Source organism: Cricetulus griseus, chromosome 6 (genome assembly GCF_003668045.3).
Source record: "Cricetulus griseus strain 17A/GY chromosome 6, alternate assembly CriGri-PICRH-1.0, whole genome shotgun sequence".
NCBI classification, from domain to species: domain Eukaryota; kingdom Metazoa; phylum Chordata; class Mammalia; order Rodentia; family Cricetidae; genus Cricetulus; species Cricetulus griseus.
In genome coordinates this window covers 13,536,111-13,556,536 of record NC_048599.1, presented here as the reverse complement: position 1 = coordinate 13,556,536, position 20,426 = coordinate 13,536,111, and the positions used below count along the sequence as shown (strand labels likewise).

The 20,426-nt window shown below is 48.7% G+C and overlaps 1 protein-coding gene across 11 annotated transcripts in view; it reads right to left on the bottom strand.

Annotated features, from left to right (window-relative positions):
- The window catches only part of Zmynd8 (zinc finger MYND-type containing 8), a 94,783-nt gene extending 75,978 nt beyond the window's left edge, over positions 1-18,805 (bottom strand). For 4 of the 11 annotated variants that reach the window (XR_004770607.1, XM_027423394.1, XM_027423388.1 and 1 more), the window contains exon 1: positions 10,087-10,157. Coding sequence is in view for 10 of the 11 variants with exons in the window: in XM_027423394.1 (XP_027279195.1) it covers positions 10,087-10,111 (25 nt within the window). In the remaining variant the exon portion in view is untranslated. Of the gene's footprint in view, positions 1-10,086; positions 10,158-17,391; positions 17,461-18,199; positions 18,219-18,368; positions 18,487-18,649 lie in introns of those variants that run through there. The other 7 variants (XM_027423386.2, XM_027423393.2, XM_027423398.2 and 4 more) reach the window with 5 other exon arrangements.
- Between the last annotated feature and the right edge of the window lie 1,621 nt (positions 18,806-20,426).

Sequence of the window (20,426 nt, the reverse complement as noted above, 5' to 3'; positions counted from 1 at the left end):
ACAGGAAGGGCTTGCCAGTATACACTAGGCCCTGGTTAAACAGTTGCCAGTCACATCCCACAATTCCACTTTCAGGTCTGCACCCAGAAAGAACACATACATGCAGAGACACACACACACTCTGCAAACAGGATGCTCAAGGCAGCATCTAGACATAACTCAATGTCCATCACAAAGAGATTAATGAAGTAAGTCATTCAAAGGCAACAGAGGTCTGGCAGGATGGGTTGGCCTATATAGTCTCAGCTACTTGGGAGGCAGGAGCAAGACTATCACATGACCCCACAAATTGGGTTGGGAATGTAGCTCAGTAATAGAGTATTTGCCAAGCATGCAGAAGACTCCAGAACCACCACCACCACCCTCACCCCCAAATACCTCATGCTCTCTTGCCCAGCCTGGTAGAACAAGCCTATAATCCCAGGTACTCAGGAGACTTAAGACAGTAGGACCCCACGTCCAAAGTTTACCTGGCATACAAAATGCTTGAGTTGTGAGTCCACAAATCTGAGGCCAACCCAAACAACATAGTGAGACTCGCCCCCCAAATCTCAAACACACACACACACACACACACACACACACACACACACACACACACACACACACGAAACTACATGGACATGCCCAGCGCTAACACTTGCCAAGAGAAGGCAGGCAATTTCTAGTCTGAAAGCCATGATCCAACGGCTTAGCATTCTGGGACATTTCAGACCTTATTAGGGAGGAGGGGACAATATGATGGCTCTCTCATTCATGCATACTTGCCACTACACATCGCAGAGCTGGCACTTCCTGGGATCAGAGGTGTCAGCGTAGGGACAGTTCAAATTACTAACGTAAAGAAAGCCTCCCTGTGCTTCTGCAGCCATGGCTTAAAAGTATTGACAGTTCTGTTTTCTTAGAGATCCCTAGAAAAATGACAGAGGGGCCCTCACCTCACAGCCACGCTCACAATCTATCTCTTTGTGAAGGTCTCAATTTACATACAACAGAGAGAGAGAGGATCCTGTGCTAATTAAGGTCTGGGACTAGTTAGCAAATTGCTCTAATTGTAGATTCTCTAGCATCCTGGCTCTCTGTAAACACATCCATAGGCAAGCAAGTCTCACAAAGAATGACACTGCTCGGGATTTTAATATGTTGGGCTTCCGCTACATCTGTGCCTGGTTTCCGAGGGGACTGTTCCCTTGTGCCGGTGACACAACACAGACACCGCACAGCTGCACACCACCGCTATGCCCACAGTGTACATGCAGCAGGATCAAGATGCAAGCGGCCTGAATGGGGAGCCTGCATCCTGGGAAGTGAACCAGACTGCTTTTCAGACTTCCAGTCTCCGGCCTTGTCTGACTCATACAGTTATGGCCAAACTCCTGTAAGAAATGTTCTGTGACCAGTCTTGCACAGAAAATGCAAAATTACAGCCCTGGGCCATTTCTGTCCCCTTGATGTGAGATTCTGGGTTCATGTACCATCTTTGAGAAACTGGTCTGCATTCCCGTGTCTTAAATGAGCTACCGCGGCAAGAGAATGGTGGGGCAATCCCAGCAGGCATTGCCAGTGAGCCCAATTCCTGGCACTGAGTGGTAAGCAGTAACATCCTCCCCCCTATTTCCCCCATGCCAGCAGCCACCACAGATACACTTGCTGGCCCTGAAGGGATGTGACTTGGAAATTTAAAGGAAAAGACAAAACCAGGCCCCAGAGCCCTATTTGGCCACTTCATTCAAATCTTCATGTGCCTCAGTTTCCAAGACTGTGAAATGGGAAAACACCTATCAGAGCCATTAGCTGAAAACCAATGAGGTGATATCCAAGTAATACTCAGCACCTGGTAAGAACCCAGGAGCTGCTCGATGTGCCAACACTCCTGGAAGCTAGATGGTGCTTGTGATTTATGCCTGAATAGCTTTCAGCAAATTGTCACCCTTGGACACAAATGTCACCCTGACATCTTGAAAGCATGAAGGCTTTGTCTCCTGAGAAGTGAGAGCTCTGGAAAATGCCAAGGATGATATAAAGGCAGCATAGACTTGGGAATGAGCCTATTAATAATAAGTGATTACACAGGAAGAGAGCAGCTGACAGAAATTCAGAGAACCTAAAGGCCTTACAGACAAGCTGTCTGAATAGGATTTGAGAATTCTGAGTTAGGTCTGGTGAGAAGGCTCAGTGGGTGCCTTCACACCCCACCAAACCTGAGTTCCTGGGTCCTGAGGTCCCTCTTTAGGACCCAAACAGTGGAAGGAGAAAACCAACTCCCAAAAGTTGTTCTCTGACCTACACACACACACACACACGCACGCACGCACGCACGCGCGCGCCAGAACATGTGTACACACGTAATAAATACTGGGGGGTGCCTTTAATCCAAGCACTCTGGGGCTGTCAGGATGGTCTCTGTATCTGTAAGTTCCAGGCCACCAGGCCAGCCTGGTCTACAGAGCAGGTTCCAGATCAGCCAAGACTGTTACACAGAGAAACCCTGTTGTGAAAATCAAAACTACAAAAAAGAATTCCAAGCTAATTATGTTGACACGTGGCCTGTGTCCCAGCCACTCTCTTTAAGCCCACAAGCTCAGGGCTAGCCTGAGCAACAGAAAAACATCTCAGCTCAAAGAAAGACACAAAACAAAACTTTAACCCTTGGCAATATAAGGCAGAAAGATTTCATCTGGTTTGAAGAAAGCCTGCGCTACACTAAGTTCTTGGACTGGGAAAATGGCTCAGTAGATAAAGGTGCTTGCTGCCAAGCCTGAGGACCTGAGTTCGATCCTAGGGCCCCACACAGTTGAAGAAACAGGTCTCAAGTTGTCCTCTGGCCTCCAGATATACAAGATGGCACAAAGATGTACATCCACACATATCCACCAAAATAAATGCAATAAAACAAAATTTCAACTGGGGGCTAGAGAGGTGGCTGAAGGGCAGCGAGCTTGCCTAGGACACGAAGCCCTTGCCTCTCCACCAACCACTATCTGTTTCTGAGTTCCCAGAGCCAGCTGGAGCTCACTCTGATCCTAACCCCACCACCAAGCCCAGATTAAAGTCCTGTGCTCCTCCAGATGCCCCCACCTCATCTCCTAAGGAATTTTCTCTTCCTTGTGGAGACATGAGGGTGGGTCCATTGTCTAGACAGCAGCCAAAGGGCAGTCACAGACACATGGCCTGTACCCTATTGTTCCTGTGGAGGCAGGGTAAGCTATCCACACCCAGCCTTCCTGTCACCACCATGAGAAAACTGACCAGTTTCCTTCCAGTCCCTTCTGTTCCTGCCCAAATGGTCCAAAGAAGCTTGTGCTGTTCTTAACAGAAAAAGAGATGCCAGACAGGAAACACACGAAGCAATGGTCTCTCTCTCTCTCTCTCTCTCTCTCTCTCTCTCTCTCTCTCTCTCTCTCTCACACACACACACACACACACACACACACACACACACACACGGCAGTGGAACATGTGTGTCTCTCTTTCTCCTCCCCTCTCTCTCCAGGTTAATTAATTACTTTTTTTAAAGACAGGAGTCTGTCTTTTGGAGACTGAAGCACTAAACGTTGAGAACAACAAGAAAGGAGGTCTAAAGGGACAATTACTATCACAGCCTGGATCACCGCACTGGGGACCTCTGAGGTAAATGGTGTTGAAAGGAGGATAAGCCTTGTTCCAACACATCACCAACGTCACTTCTTGGCCACACAGATTTCAACTCTATGAACCTCAGTGCCCTGGGATAAAGCTCAGGCTGTAAAACATGAATGATACTCAGGCACTGTCAGAAGAGTGCCCTGATAGGGGTGCAGTGGTGCCCCCTTGTAATCGCAGCACTTGGGGACAGAAATAAATGATACCCAGAGTTCAAGTCCAGCCTTTGCTACATAGCAAGTTCAAGGTTAGCATGGGTTATATGAAATTCTGTCTTGTAAAAGCACACACCTTTAATTCGAGTGCTTGGAAGGTAGCTCAAGGCCAGCTTGGTCTCTAGAGTGAGACTGTGTCTCAAAATAACAACAACAGTAATAAGCATAATAATAAACTAGGCATCGTGGCACAAGCTTTTAATCCCAGCACTTGGGAGGCAGAGTCAGGAAGATCTCTATGAGTTCAAGGCCAGCCTGATCTACAGAGCAAGTTCCAGGACAGCCAGAGCTACATAGTGAGACGCTCCCTCCACAAAATAAATAAATAGATAGATAGATAGGTAGATAAATAAATAAATAAGTCGGAATGAGATCGCTCAATCAAGGGCACATACCACTCTTGCAGAGAACCTGAATTCAATTCCCAGCACCCACATCCAGCAGCTCACAACTGTTTCCAACTCCAGAGCCAGGAGTCTGAAACCCGCTGCTGGCCTTCCAGGTATCCAGAGTCACTGGTACAAACCAAACACAGAAACACATATAATTTAAGATAAATAAATATTTTAAGAGAAAGATGCCAGGCAGAGCAGGCCCCTCCCCACAAGGACTGCCACCAAACGGTTGACAGAAGGTCCCTTAGAAACAAGGGGGCCCTCCCTTCAGACTCTGAGCAAAGCCAGGGCCTCTAATTGCTTTGAACAGTGCAGAGGCCAGCAGGCTGAACCACTGTGCAATGGAGGAACGAAGGAACACACACACACACACACACACGCACGCACGCACGCACGCACGCACGCACGCACGCACGCACGCACGCACGCACGCACACACACACACACACACACACACACACACACACACACTTCTTCCTAGTTCCCAGTCGGCCCTGAGCAGCCATACATAATAGCTTACCAAAATGACTGGACACCTACCTACACACCCCCACACCCTCTTCTGAGAGGCAAGAGCAAACAGAGCCAGGAAGAACTCCCCGTCTCTTCCTGTCTGTCTAATCATGGCTGGCATTTGGTAACGCTCATGTTCACACACCATTTTGAGCACTCTATGTGAGCAAAATTCTGAACTTCCCAATTCCACTTAGGGAAAACTTAGTCATAAACTAGAACTCAACTAGCCAGGCAGTGGTGGCCCACGCCTTTAATCCTAGCACTCTGGAGGCAGAGGCAGGCGGATCTCTGGGAATTCAAGGCCAGCCTGGTCTACAAAGTAAATTCTAGGACAGTCAGGGCTGTTACACAGAGAAACCCTGTCTCGAGAAAACAAAAAACAAAAAACCAACACAAACTCAGCTCTGGTAGGAGCAAGCGGGACTCAGGGAGTCTGGCTCTCTGGGCTGGTTTAAAAGCCCCGCCCAGGCTGTGTGGATGCAGCTCAGCTGACAGAGGGCGTGCCTCATATTTCTAACAGCACATAAAAGCCCAGACACGATGCACAGTGACAGGAACCTTGCAATCCTAGCACTTGGAAGGTAGAGTCAGGAAGATCAAAAGTTCAAGGTCACCCTCACCTATATAGCAAGACTGCCTGGGATCTGTGAGATCCCACCTCGAATAATAAAATGAGTTCGGGGGTAAAGTGCCCACTGCAAAAACTTGGCAGCCTGTAACAAAAGCACAATGTCAAAAGCTACACATAGGAATGTGAGGGTGAAACCCCAGAGCGAGGGGAAAGGAGAAAGGCAGACACCAGGGGCTTGGTGGCCAGGCAGTCTAGCCAAAATGGCCAGCTCAAGGTTCAGTCAGATGTGTCTCAAATAACTGAGGTGGAGAGCAATAGAGGAAGATATCCAAGGTTTACCTCTGGCCTCAACAAGCCACACATAGTCAAGTGCACACATGCATACATGCGCACATACATACAAAATGAAAAGAAAAAAAAAGACACACCGCCTTTCTCTCAGATGGGAGGTGGGGCACACTTGGAGACCAAGGACCTTCTAGGGAAAATCCTGTGCTCTTGAAGGCCAGCAAGCTGAATAGCAGAATATGTTATCTTTTTTTATAACCTATGTGTACGTGTGTGTGTACGTGTGTGTGTATCCGAGTGTGTGTATGCCACGTGTGTGTGGCCCACCAGAAGGGTTGGGTCCTCAGATGCATCTGAGGTTCAAGGCAGTTGTGAGGTGTGGGTGGGGTGCCGGGAACCAAACTCCACTCCTCTGGAAAACAGCAACCTCATACCTTAACCACTGAGCCATCTCTCCATCCCCTCACATTGAGTGGGTCATGGTCTACTGAGCGTACACCTGTTAACAGTCTTCCCTGTACTGCAGATCAGGCTAGAAATACTCCAACACAATACACAAAAGGCGAGCAGGGGAGCCAGCTTTCTCAATGTTGGGATGGATGAGCTGGGGAAAGCTAGATGTGGCCCACACTGACGGAAGGAATCTAGGGGCTGGTGAGTTGGCTCAGTGGTAAAGTTGCTTGCCGCCAAGACTGGAGATCTGAGAGTGGTATAAAGAACCAACTACAACTTGCCGCCTCCTGACCTCCACGTGTGTATAGCAGTACATGCATGTGTGTGTACACACAAGTATTGAGACAAGAGCAGTAACTGCGAGAGGCACACTTGCTTCTTGGTTTTAACTCAGGGAACCTGGGGGCAGATACCCCAGCATGGATGAGCATACCTGGCACACCTAGATCTTGGTTTCTAATACCACTGTCCCAGAAAGGACCTGAAGTCCTTTCTGGACTTCATTAACAGAAAGTCATTAACAGAGCCCACAGAGATAGAGGCTGTCGGAGGGATACAGAGAGCCAACACAAAGTGCTCCTGGCAGTCCAATAGAAGAAGTTTGTAGCACGGGAAATGCAGGAGCCTAAGAGTACATCCTTGGATCCGTGATAATATAAAAGAACAAAGAAACGCATAGGAGAGATGGCTCAGCAGTTAAGAGCACTGGTTCCTCCAGAGGACCTAGGTTTAATTCCCAGCAACCACATGGCTCACAACCGCCTATAATTCCAATTGCAGGAAATCCAATTCCCTCTTCTGGCCTCTGTGGGCACCAGGCATGAACATGGTACATGGGCATACATGCAGGCAAAACACCCATACACATTAAATTTTTTTAAACAATAAACCTTTAAAAAAAAAGAAAAAAAAGACAGACTGACTTAGGGGAATAGCATCTCCACTGTACAGAGTTCTAACGTAGTCGCTCTGCCTGGAGGCGGCGGCGGCTCGTGGAGGAGCTAGACCAGGGACACAAACTCCGGCTCCTGGGATGTACATGAGTGATTTCCTTCCAAAGACTGCAGTGTGGTTGCTGAGGACGTGGCTCAGTTGGTAGAGAGCTCGCCTGGCATCAACAGGCCCCAGGTTCCGCCCTCAGCACCATATAAACCTCGCATGGTGGCACACGCCTGTAACCCAGAGCTGAGGCAGATCACCTTGACTGAACAGCAAGTTAAGGCCAGTGTGAGCTACACGAGTCTCTGTCAAAAAACAAATTTTTTTTTTTTAGGAGTACAATTTGGAAAATGTCAAGGTCATCCAAAATAAATGTCTGAGTAACTGTTACTAAGGAGACAATGCCATGGAGTACCACAAGAGCATTCTGGGTTAGAAACAGGAGGCCTTCCCAGAAAAACTGAAGAAATCTGAATCCAGTGTGGGCTTTAGTTGATGAACTCTGAATATCTAGATATGCTGAAGAGGACTGTAACAGGAGGGGTGGAGTGGGGCAGGGGGTTGCGCTACCTCCTTAGTCTTCTTGAAATCTAAAACTCTTAAAATGCACTTATTTTAAAAACTCAACTCAAGACGGCAGATACTCCTTCAAAACCAGCAGCCACCAAAACCCCTCCCAGCAACATCTGAGATGAATCTGTGTGATAAGAAGCAGGCTGCCAGGACCCAGGACAGCATGTTCCAGACAGACAAAGGCACAAACTCCCAGAACAAAAAGGACACAGGAGCCAAGTTGGGAAGAATTGGGATCAGGTGAATGGGTGTCACAGGAGCAACGGAGGCAAGAGGCAGATCACAGTGACTCTAGACAATAGTAAGGGTGTAAGCTGAGCGTTGGTGGCGCACGCCTTTAATCCCAGCACACGAGAGGCAGAGGCAGGCGGATCTCTGTGAGTTCGAGACCAGCCTGGTCTACAGAGTGAGTGCCAGGATAGGCTCCAAAGCTACACAGAGAAACCCTGTCTCGAAAAACCAAGAAAAAAAAAAAAAAAAAGTAAGGGTGTTAGAAAGTTGGTGGAGGGATTAGAAGCTTTGGAAAGAAAAGCCTGAGTGCACAGGCATGGGCATGTGTGGAGGCCAGAGGTCAACCGCCCACCGTGTTTCTCCGGAGAGTGAGGGTCTCACGCTGGGACCAAGGGCTGAGACAGGATTTTTACACGAGAGCTGCAGATTGACTCTGGTCTTCAGCCAGCATTTTACCAACCTCGCCGCCCTGGGAAAGGCAGATGGGCTCTGCTCACCCAGAGCCAGCAAGCCTTAGGCAATGTAGGGGGAAGAGCATTTAGGTATGAATTAGGCACTTCTTATTGTATAATGACAAGAAAGGTCTCCACAGCGGGCAAGGCGGGAACTTGGTGGGTTTTCCCAAGTTGTTGGCCCAGGACTATGGGTGGACCTTGCAGGAGGTTCACTCTGCCTACTAAAGAGACAGCCTCGACACAGCCCACACTGCCCACCCATTAGCGCCTCAGTGTCCTGACCGCACCTCCCACCTCAGAAAGGGATTGGACAGGTTCAACACCAGAAGGCTCAGGATGTCCCACCAGCCTTCAAACACAGTGACACTGTCATAGACAGCCCTAGGTGGGAGGAGCCTGAGATATAAAATAATTCCACACCTGGGTTTACAGATAATAAAAGGAGCCAGGCACAGGTGATGGTGCACAGCTTTAACCCCAGTGCAATCTGGGGGCAGAGGCAGGTGGATTTCTGTGAGTTCCAAACCAACGGGGTCTACAGAGTAAATTCAAGGCCAGCCAGGGCTATATAATGAGACCCTGGCTCCAAAAAGAAATGAAAAGGGAAGGATACAAGACAGACAGGCAAAGATGAAGACCCAACACCGCCCCACCCCTCTCCAGACTGTCCCTCGTCCTCTCGACTGCCACGTGTCTCATCAGTCAATCCCCAGCAGCGGGGCTTCAAGGGGCTTCCTTGGATCTGGTGGAAGGACACTCCCTGCTCCAGCTCTCTGGGTTCCTTGCCACTTGAAGCAATGAAATTCAGATGGCCCGCACATTCTGGGACAGTGGGGGCCAGGGACAAGGCAGTGAGCCTGCCTCCTCCTCCCTGCTCCCCAGCACCAAGGATCCCCAGGCAGCTCTGTGTGGCCGCCTGACCCTTAGCTTGACCCAAATAACAGGCTGCCTTCTTTTTAAACCCTGAAACGCTCTTTCCTTTCAGGTGCCTTTAGAAGTCACACTTTATGACATCCTGGCCAGATGAGAGTCTCTTCCTGGAAGGATCTGTAACAGCCCCTCCTGCCAACCCGCCCTGCAGCCCCTCCCACCTCCCAGACAGCAGTGAGCTGCAGCGGGGAGGGAACAAAACAACACAGTAGTTAGGCTATTACCGCAGATATGTGACAGTACTCCAGCTGCTGTTAAGAGCGCCCAAAGCACATGCAAGCGCTCCCTTTGGGGTGCTCCAAAACCCTCCCACTGAGCAGCCAGGCAGACCCTGCCCATCCCACTGCTGGCTCCCAGGAGCCAGAATAACAGCAGAGCAGACAGGCAGTTGGTTCTGAATGCAGGCCCTGGCCTCCTCACTCCCTTGTTACTGCTAACCAGGACCACCATTTCCCAATGAAGCTGGCCCACTCCACCCCACTCGTGAAATTGCCCAGAGGCTTGCTGTTAAAATTAGGCAGGCTGCCACAGCTGCAGACCCCAGTGGCTCCTGCGGGAAACACATCATTTGGACTCTTGCTTCCAGTAAGAACCGCTCTGGAGAGAGGCAGGCAGGCACCCTGGCCCAGACACACACCCCAAATTTACCACAGGGCAACTCCAGACAAGTCAGAGCACCTACACTGGCACAGCGGGAAAGGAAGACTGAACAATGTCTCCAGAAATTAGGTTCATCCATCAAAGGAGCCTACAGTGCGACGACGGGTGTCACAGCCAGCAGCTCAGAGAACATTTCACCCCTCCACAACAACAAAAGAAAGCCCCCCCCCCACTTCCTCCTGCAGAACTGAGTAGATAATCTGAGATTTTTTACTCACCTTTGGAGCGAGTAGAGATGTCCATTCCCTCTACCACCTCCGGTTCAGTTTTTATTTCCTCCTCAGCCAAGCTGAAATAGAGCAAATTATGTATAGTTTAGGTAGGCTGCCAATGGCCCCTGTGGGGGCAGCTGCTGGGGAGCCAGAGAGCAAAGCGGCTCTCCCTCCAGACCCTCCTCGTGTAAATGGGGAGCACACCTGATTTCAGCCAAGTGTGAGGATGCTGAAAGAACTTCTTTCCGATATTAGAACAGTAGAAAACACTTTTAAAAAGCCAAATTAGTATTTCAGTTGTCATACCATTCATGAAGAGATGGGGGTGGGCATGTTTTTAGTTTAGAAACCCCAGTACAACCTACCTGCTTCTGGCCTAAAGAACCCAGTCCTCAATTAACAAGTCTCTCATTGCTTACACCAGGGTGCCACGCAGGCAGGTTAGAGACCTTCCACCAGGTACCTGGAATCCCTAACTCAGAATTTTACCAGTTCCCAGGCCTCCCCATCATGAACCTAATAGCTCTCCGATGAGGCAGGAGCATGAAAAAAGGCGTACTGGCTAAATTACAAGGTAAGAAACATGGCCAGGCTCTATCAGCCTTTATCTCAGGAATCAGGACCCCAGGGTCTCCAGGCAGCCTGAACCCCAGCAGGCATGGCTTCCTTCTGAACTGTGACTAATTACACTCTAGCACAGACAGAGGAATGAGGAAGGATTATTTAAAAGACACAGGCTGAGTGGAGAGCTGGGGTAAGAAAGGAGGAAGGCAGGCCCCCCCTAGCTAGGAAGGCCTGTCATCCAGAACCTTCTTTGCCTCTCTGCTGGAACACAGGTTAAACCAGAGCAGGCCCTGTCAGATCTCTACGTCCCGTACACACACACACACACACACACACACACAGGCCCTAAGCTCCACAAGCCAAACCAGAGGAAATGTAGACCTGCTCTTAATACACGATTTGAGGTACTAGAACGTTCCAGGCATTTCCGGATGCTGCTTTTAAGAGAAGCTAAGCAATCACTCTAGGTGCAATCCCAGCAGACCGTAGTTCAGCAAAAAGAAATGATGCATCACCAATTGGTGTAGCTGGAATTTTCCATCAGAAAGACTCGAAGGCAAGACAGGAAAAGAGCCCAGAAGACGGTCCTGTCTGTGTCCAGTGCTCTGTGTCAGTGACAAGGCAAAGGATGGGTCCAAAAGACAGCCTCATGCCTGGAAGCTCAGGGTAAGACGGAGTCGTGTTTGAGAGAGCACCAGGTGTGTTGAGAGGACGGAATTCAAGACAGGAACTAAGCAGAAAAAGAAAAGATTATTGTTCACGACAAGAGAGTCCTTGACTTTAACTAGTTCCAAGAGAGGGAGATAGTTTAGGCTTGAATTTGAACATTAATATGCTTAGCATTGTGATACGGGGTCTTGGTAACAATTTCATTTAGTGGGCTTCTGTAGAGAGACCAATGACACAAACCACCAAAGAAGTACTGACCCATTGTCACAGGTGATCCTCCTCAAAAAACACCAGCCTGCCAGACCCGGGGATGGCACCAAAGAGGAACAATTCAGGGAATAGTAAAAGGTATACTTTCTACCCCAGCTTCAAGAGTGAAGCATTCCCAACTCAGAAACCCTGCCTGGAACACCGATTGATTATCTCCGGGGTGCTGCTGGAGGGGCGATTCCTGCAGCTATCAGAGATGGGGTACATGATTAACTTCAAAAGAACACCCCCTATTACTTGATCTTTCTAGCAACTAGAAATCTGTTCCCCTCCCTAGCATGAAACATGTAAAACAGATCCCACCCATATTTTGAGGGATGAGGGGGAAGTGTGCTAGTCTGTGCTCCAACTAAAAGGCACCAGTGGGGGAAAGAAACAATTATGACTCACAGAGTGCCAACCCCGCCCCCCAAAAAAAAACACTTGAAGGGTGTCTATCATGGAAATCTATCGTGAAAACATTCAAAGGTGTATTGATCAAGCAGGAGGGCTGCACTGAAGAGAACAATTATGGGGCTTGTAAGAGCCCAGAGGGGCTGAATACTTCAGGCAGGAGTGCAGCTGAGAAGCTAAGAAAATGCAAAGTAGTTTCTCGGGGTGGCTGTTTGCTGCTGAGTTTGAGATAATCAATTCTGAAACAGAAGTGGGGGGTAAGCTGTTTTATCTTCCCAAGCATTACCATAGTCACCTGACTTAGCGACAGCACCACCAGTGTTGAGCCTAGGATTTCCTGCACAATTGAGGAAAACCATCTTTTTCACACAACAGCATCTGTGCAAGTACACTTGAGCACGTGCGCGAGCAAGCGCGCGCGCGCACTCACACACACACACACACACACACACACACACACACACACACACACACGTGCCCAACTTGTATTTGACTAAACTGACATTGCAGTGCCTGTGAATTTAAAAGGGGAAACAAACAAAAACACTCCGTTTACAGAAGCAAAGGCCAAAACACAAAATTAGTCATTTCGAAAAAAACAAAACACAAAATTAGTCATTTCGAATAGCCACATTCAAGAGACTTCCTTTTACCTACAATCTCGGGTTTCTTTTCTTTCCTTTTTTTTTTTTTTCTTTTTGTTCAATGTTAAGCACTGGCATCCTACTAAAAGCAGATCATATCAAAAGTGCTGATGAGGAAAGATTGATACCTTTCTGAATGCCCACAGAGCTTGGGCAATTTAGTTTAAGAGCTATTTGGAGATTGTGGGGTGGAAGTGGGGGGTGAGGAAGAAAACTGCAACTGGAGAAAACGCTTTGAACTTTTGCCATTAACATGTTAAGCTCCCCCCCCACACCTCCACGGCTGCTAGAATCCAGCAACCCTCATCATTTCAATCAACAAAGAAACAAGTCCTGTTTACAAACTGACATTTCTATTTTTGTAAAGGGCTGATGGGGGTGAATGGATGTACAAAGAACAGGGTAAAATAAGCCAACAGGAAAAAAAAAAAAAAAAACGTATCAACTAGTTGCATCCACTGTATATAGGCAACCATCAGCACTTAGGCTCATATTTACCCAAGTCACTTGCTGGTGGACCCACAAACTGCTACGGAAAGAAGACACAGCACCTGCAAACACAATCAACTCCACCTCGTTCCCATTTCCAAAAAAGATTAAGACTCCCCCATACTCGTTGTCTGAGCAAGAAATCTGGTCTTACTTCCAAACCTCCATCCACTGGGGAAAGGAGCAATTAAAAGTTACATACGCACTCCTGTCCATCCAGGGAGCCTTAAACCTTCTGATTATTAATTCTGAGGACTCGAGGCTGGTCCGTAATCCCAGGCATCTCACCCCTTCAACACTTCCAAAGGAGAGAGAGAGAAGAAAAAGCCTATCTGTTTGACAGGGTGTGGGGGGAGAGACTGGATGGAGATACAATAGGCAGATCCTCTTTTTCCCCAAGTGCCTTAATACTTGACTTTTACAACAATCTGTAACCCAGCTAGAACATATAACCAGCATGCACAAGACCTTGCTGCCCCAGTCAGAAGAAGAACATCACACAGCAATTCAGGGATCATGCATCATTCTCAAGCACTTATCCTAGGTTTTACTTTCATTCAAAAAAATACCAGAAGGGTCCAGGCTGTAAGAAATACTTAATACCCAAGGCACAGCATCCTCCTCCTCCTCCCTGTCACAACAGCCAGCATCAAAATGTAAAGGGGGTAAAGAAACAAAAGCAAAACAACACCAAACATGCTCCTCTGGATCTGCAAATAATTTCCTTTAATTGGGGGAGGGGGGATGGTTAGCAAAGCGCTTTCTATAACCACTCACCTAAAACGGGCAGTCATCGGAGCTAAGCTATTTATGCAGGATTCTTAAAATGGCGGCTGGCAACAGTGCCTCATTCCTGTATTGAAGCTAAAATGGTAGCAGTTTGTTCAAAAGCTGAGCTCATGTTTAAGGAGCCCTGCTAGTTCCAAAGCTGCCTCCATAAACATCAGAGCTAGGAAACGCTCCACCAAAGGACACCAACAATCCAACGTTTGAAGAAGAATAAAAAGAAAAAGAGAGAGAGAGGAAAAAAAAAAAAACAACAAACTGCAGTGGCAGGGAGTTAGTGAAGTCACAGGTTCCCAAGGAAAAGCCTCCCTTTCAGGCGTTCAGCCTTCCTCAGGAGACTGTGCTGGGGGCCCCTTGCCCTGCACTGAGGTGGGTGGAAGGTTAGGAGTGTCTTCACTGAGGTGAAGACAGACAGGTGTCCCCGAGCGCAGATCTGTCCTACAGAGCAGGCTGCAGGGGAGGCAGCTCGTGCCCTTCTGAGTCCAGAGCAGCACAGCTCGACATCACTTCTCCAGGTAAAATGAAAGCTCCCAGAACAGCAGGCATCGAAGACGTAAAGCGACAGGGCTGCACCTCTGTCTGAGGCCAAGGTGAAAATTCAGGAAGAATGGTGAGCCTAAAAACTGCCACCAAGTACAGCAGCCACCCCTGATAACAGGGATGACCAAGGACAGACCCCTCAGGTCTGCAGAGGAGGAACCCTAGTCCACAGACGACTCTCACAAATGAGGGTTGCATCCACCTCCCCTAACAGGGCCTGGGAGGCAACAATGCATTTTTGCAAAGCCCCCTTTCACAGGCCGAACTAATAATAATAGCCTCATGGTGGCCAATGTCATTGACTGCTAAGGTCTAAGGGCTGCAGAATTCCTCCCGTGCTGGGAGCAGGGAGTTTCAAGGTGACAGTTTTTCAGCTCCTAGGGAAAAAGGAGGGCACCATGCCCAAGGCTGAGCAGGGCGAGGCTGGGCCGCTGGCTGGGAGCCGGCCTGCAGGTAGGTGATCCGGGTAGGAAGGGCCGGCCTGGCAGCATGCTGGCTGCAGACCTGGCAGGGCCTCCCTGTTTGTCTGTAAGAAAAGCAGAACGGGAGGGGGGAAGGGCAACAAGAGCCCAGCAACCTGAGGCCAAGGGTGACTCCTGAGTTGCTTTTGCATTTGAAGAACCATGAAGGCTTCTAAACCCAACACTGCCTTTTACATCTCAGCTGTGGAGCCAGGGCCCCTTGAATGTGTCTTTCTTCTCAGGGTCAACCAGAGGCAAAGAGATCCACAGGCTAGCAAGCGTGTGCCTGGGCCAGGGGAGCCAGAAGGGGAAAGAAAGCAAACAGAAACAAAAGAGATCACACATTTGACTAGGTTGGACTTCCCAAACATACCTTGCCCTCCAGGGTCACCAGCACCCAGCCTTCAAAAATATGACACCACCCCCACCACAATCTTTTCTTAAGACCTGATACACTGGCTCTCGAGAAGGAAGAGAGGAAAGCTATTGTTTTCACCCCGAATTTATAATCCAAGGGACCTCATTCTTTCTTTCTGACTCAAATCTTTTGAGCGTTGATTATAAAAGTAACTGGACTTCTGCAATGTTCTTGCTCCACAATTAGAAAAACCCTGAAGAAAGTTTACTGAGTGATTATATGTAATTAATTCCTAGTTAAGCCTGAGCACTGGCCATTTTCTGGAGCTAATAAAAGCAGTCACTCCCCTCCCCCACGTGAATGGCACTTCATCTCCCGAAGCAGAATGGTGTACCCATCCTAGGTCTTAAAGGGGCAAAGGGAGGGGAGAGGGGAGAGATGGGAGGGGGCAGAGGAAGAGAGAGGGAGGGGGAGATGAGGAGAGGGGGGGATCAAAAGCGCCAGTGTCTGTATTTGTTCCTTGCAGCTGTGAATCCTCTTTGGGGACCAAGGAGGCAGAAGGAAAGGGAAAACAGACCTTCAGTTTGTTTTCCCCTCTGCAATTTGCACAAGTGTTGAACCTTCCACCTTGATGAGGAAAAGCAAGGTGGGGGATGGGGGATCCTAGGGATGGAATGTGTAGGAGACTCTTCAGTTTGGCCACCTGCTTTTCCTAAAAGGAACAGAACAATGGTAGAAATTTCCAGAAGTCCTATACTCAGGCCACTGCAATTGTCAATCTTTCACGTTTTCCTCAAAATCTATTGGTTTAAAAGTGCAAGGGGAGGAAAAAAGGAACTCCATTGAGCTAGTCTGTGAGCCAGCACTGAGGTCCCACCTAGTCAACTGCAATGCAGTCCTCTTTTTTTTTTTTTTTTTTTTTTTTAACTCTCCCTTTAGTAACTGGAAAAGAATGCTACTTCGAAAGCAATTAACTTTTTACTAACCCAGGCATGGTGGTGGCCATGAGGAAAATCGCCAGCTTGAGCCAGGGCTGGGAAATTGGCTGGGGTTCACATTCACAAACAGAGCCTGGCTTTCCAAACCTGTGGGAGCCATTTTAATGCAAGCTTTTGGAGGACAATCGCTTTGCCCTCAAGTTTCTTTCCAGCCTGACAAGTTATGCAAATACTGACAGAGGCAAACCAGGAGGCTTCTGATTAGCCACTCACTGGTTCTGGGGAAGACCACGAGAACCTCAGTCTGTAATTTCCATTTACAGCAACAAGATAAGAAAGAATAGCAGAACTTGTGTGGGGCAAGGGCACTAAGAGCATCACACCCCATCTGTATTTTGACTTCAGAGATGCTTGCCTGCCTCACACAGACTGCCCAGTCCATAATTCAGTCTGTATCTCTTTACTAAATGAACCTTTTTCAACTGATGTCAAAGGTTGAGTTGCTTGAACACTAAAAGAAAAAGATTAGTGAGTCTGTGAAGTTGGCCTAAGACCACCTCTGAACACAGGCAGCACTTCCATGCAAACTGGCTGGATCTCAAAGCTGAAAATATGCGTTGTGAGCTTCCAGGCAGACCTTGAAGATAAATGCTAAGAGAAAGTTGACTTCTGTCACTTTAAAATTCGAGCTGCACCCTTAAAAGCCAACATGCACAAAAGTGTGGACCAGGCGTGGGGGAAAAGAAGCTAAAACTAGTGGTCAGTGAGCCCTAAACCAATCCTAGTTTGGGAGTGGCTAGGATTCTACACCAGATGTAAACACCGTAAAACTTATATACGACAACACAAGGCACACACACACACACAGGCACATACCCTGTGTGTAGGGCTCTGGAACCCCTGAGAACAAACAGTTTTGTTCCCATTTCACTAGCAGATCACCTACCCAGAGTTCAGAAGGGCCAGACACAATTCAAGGTCTAGCTGCAAGTCACAATGGACCCAGCAATTCCTCCCCAGCTGAGGGTAAACAGGAAGTGAGATCTTCAGTCCTAACTGCAGGTTAGCAGGAACAACAGTGGATTCAAGCCATCACCTAAACTCAAGACACTCTTTAGAAGCCACCTCCCCCATTACAACAGACCCCAAATGTTCACCGAACTCTTGCTACACAGCCAGAGATGGATTGCTTTACTTACCCAACATACGTTCAAGCAACCGTCTCACTTTTCCAGTTAGGAAGAGAGAACAAGCTGGCACGTTTGGGACTTGATCAGAAAGGAAAATTTTTTTGTAAACAGTTACATGGTATTATTAAAAACCTCCACCACCACCACCACCACCACCACCACCACACAACCCAGTAGCTGGGTATGAGATGCTGTCATGAGCCTCAGGTATGATCTTATGACCTCCACACTCTATCACTGAGGCCAGAAGATGATATAATGTTTAAAAAAAAAAAAAGAAGAGGGGAAGAAAACAAGGATAAATGAAACATTAGCCCATGGAAAAGCATGCAAAAGTAGAAAGCTAAAGGAGTCAGAGTCCTCCCAGGGTTTTTTTTCCTGCAGGATGTTATTCAAAATCTCTCCCCATCCCCACCCCCACCCCACCCCCCAGGCACCATCCCTACTCCACAAACTCCCTCAGAGGCTAGAAAACACTTTCAGAACCATTTGCTGGCTGTAGGCTGGCTTGAAGAACACTCTGTACCAAAGCTAAGTCAGGGAAAAAGGCTGAACAACATAGCTGTTAAGTGCGAAGCCCTGTAGAGGAAGAGGAGAGAGTCCACACGCCACCACCCACCTAGGCCCAGGAGCCAGCCTGGCTCTCTGAGCTCTGCTCTTGCTCAGGCCTGGGTTCTGTTGCAAACAAACACACATCCTGTCTTGTCAGAACTTAGCCCAGCCTTTCCCAGAACCTCTCTGGAGAAGCAGGCTTGCTTGCTCTGCTATCTGCCACACACAGTCCTGAACAGTGCTGGGAGAAGACCTTCTGGCTTACCTTCCAATTTCTTTCCCCCAGCAAGCATGTGACAGAGCAGACAATAGTGCAGGGGTGGGGGTGGGGGGGACTGTTCAGAGAGGGAGACAGGGAGACAAGGAGAGGAAGGGAGAAAAAAAAAAAGAAAAAAAGAAGGGGAAATAAAATAATAGCTACTCTTTTGGCATACCAGGATCTAGCTTCAAACTATTGCAGAAATTCTATGTCCTGGTCAGAGTAAAGGTGTCCCAGGCCCTCACCAGGCTGTAAAATCAAGCTATGGCTAATGGCTACTTAGCCATGTGACCCAAGAAAGGAAAAAAAAAATCTCTCTAAACAGTCCCAAGTTAGCCTAAGTGCTCTGGGGGGATGAGTGTGGCACAGCCAGGCTACAGAGAAATCACACTGCTAGTCCACAAGTCGGATGACTCAGAGGAAGGGAGGAAAAGATGGTTAAAAAGGCGAGCTTACCTCTGTGGATGCATTGTTAACTGTGTAATGTCAATACTTATAAAACATGGAGGACAGGCTCCTAGTTCTCACAGAAAAAGGGTTTGGCACTTCGGCTGATGATCTGGCCGCCTAATAAAAGCTCATCCCCGATTGGCTGCCCCGGCAAATCGGAGTGTAAAGTCGCCGCGGATTGGCTGAAACACTTCCTGAGCGATTATCTTTGTGAGGCTCGGGTGAGCAAGAGCCATCCTGTGCATAGAAAAAGACAGGCCAAGCTAGGCCTTTTGCAGGAAGAAAAACTTGGGAAAGGGGCCCCCGCACGCACTTCTCCCACACCCTGACGAGATTCCCCGGTCCTGGCAAACCTGTGCAGCCAGCCTGACCTGCTCCAGCAAAGCCTGAGGCCAGGATGCCACTGGGAAGAGCCCTTTTGGGGTGGGCTGGAGGGCGCATCCACACCTGCCCCCACGCAGAAGTCGTTTTCTAAGGAGGAAAACAGCTCGTTTCCTAGAACAAGCCAGCTTGAGTGGGTCTCAAAGGAGAAAGTCGAGCTGAGGGGTGGAAAGCCCCGGGGAAACAGGAGCAAGAGGGACAAGGCCAGATGCAGGCCTCTGAGGGGCTGAGGGGGGAACAGGCAGCCCAAGGGAGGCCCCCAACAAATCAGCAAGGGGCAGCCAGGTCCCCGGGAGGTGAAAGGAGCCTCTGCTGTGGGGAGGAGTGATCAAGTTTGCCTAGTCATGGTCAAAGTGCCTGCTGGAGAAAGCAGGCCCACAGAGCCATTTGCAAGGCTGGGAGTCTACAGCCTCTCACCACCCCCGTCAGTCCTCAAAGAAAAACCAAAAGGGTCTGTCTGTCAAGATGGCAAGGGGAGAACCCACTCCAGGCTTACCCTAAGAAAAGCCAAATGCGTTGCTAGCAGGCCACAGGCCTCCATCTACATACAGACCCTCCTTTCCCAGCTCCCTCCCCCACCAATGAGGCCTGCTAAACCTGTCAGTTAAACAAAAATCTGACTTCCGTATTAGTCTGTGATGCCTTCAGCTTCCTGCCTGTTAACCCTCTCTCGGACTCTGGGCCTCTCTGGGAAAAACTAGGCCCTGAGATTGCAGAAAAGGCCTGTGGAAAAATACCAGCTGCAGCTCTCCCAGGCAGATGCAGAAAGAAAGAGGGAGAGCTAGCTAACTGCTGTCTCGCCTCTGCTTCCCGAGGAGGCGTGGACCTTCTGAATCCAGGGCATACAGGCAGTGTCTGAGAAGCCATTTAAATCCAGAGGGACAGAGAACGATGTCAAACCCGGCCAGGAAACAAGAACCTCCATTATAGTCAGGCCTACACACCCACAGGTTAGCCCTTTCGGCCATAATTGCTCCTGTATGTGTGTTCTGGGGAGGAACTGGGCCCTGTTTGGTGGGCTGACAAATCCCCTGGGCTTCGCAAGGGTTCTTGCTTCAATTTATTTCCACAGAGAACTGCTTCTTTTTGTCCCCTAAGGCAGAGGGAACGGCGACTTCACACACAGCCTCACACTTGGCGATTCCCCCCACTACCCCGGTCTCTGGCTCTGCTCCCCAGTAAAATATTAACTAGTTTCTCAGACCTGCTTATAATTCTACTCGTTTCAATAGTGCTGGGTGGGAGGCCGATGCCTGTTCCTTCCTAAAATCTACATCTGTAGAAAGGGCAAAGACAAGAACCTTAAACTGTCCAAGCCTCTCTCCCACTCTTTAGTTATTTTTAAACAACATACTTAATTAACAAGATATATTTAAAAAAAAACAGATGCTAAATAAACACC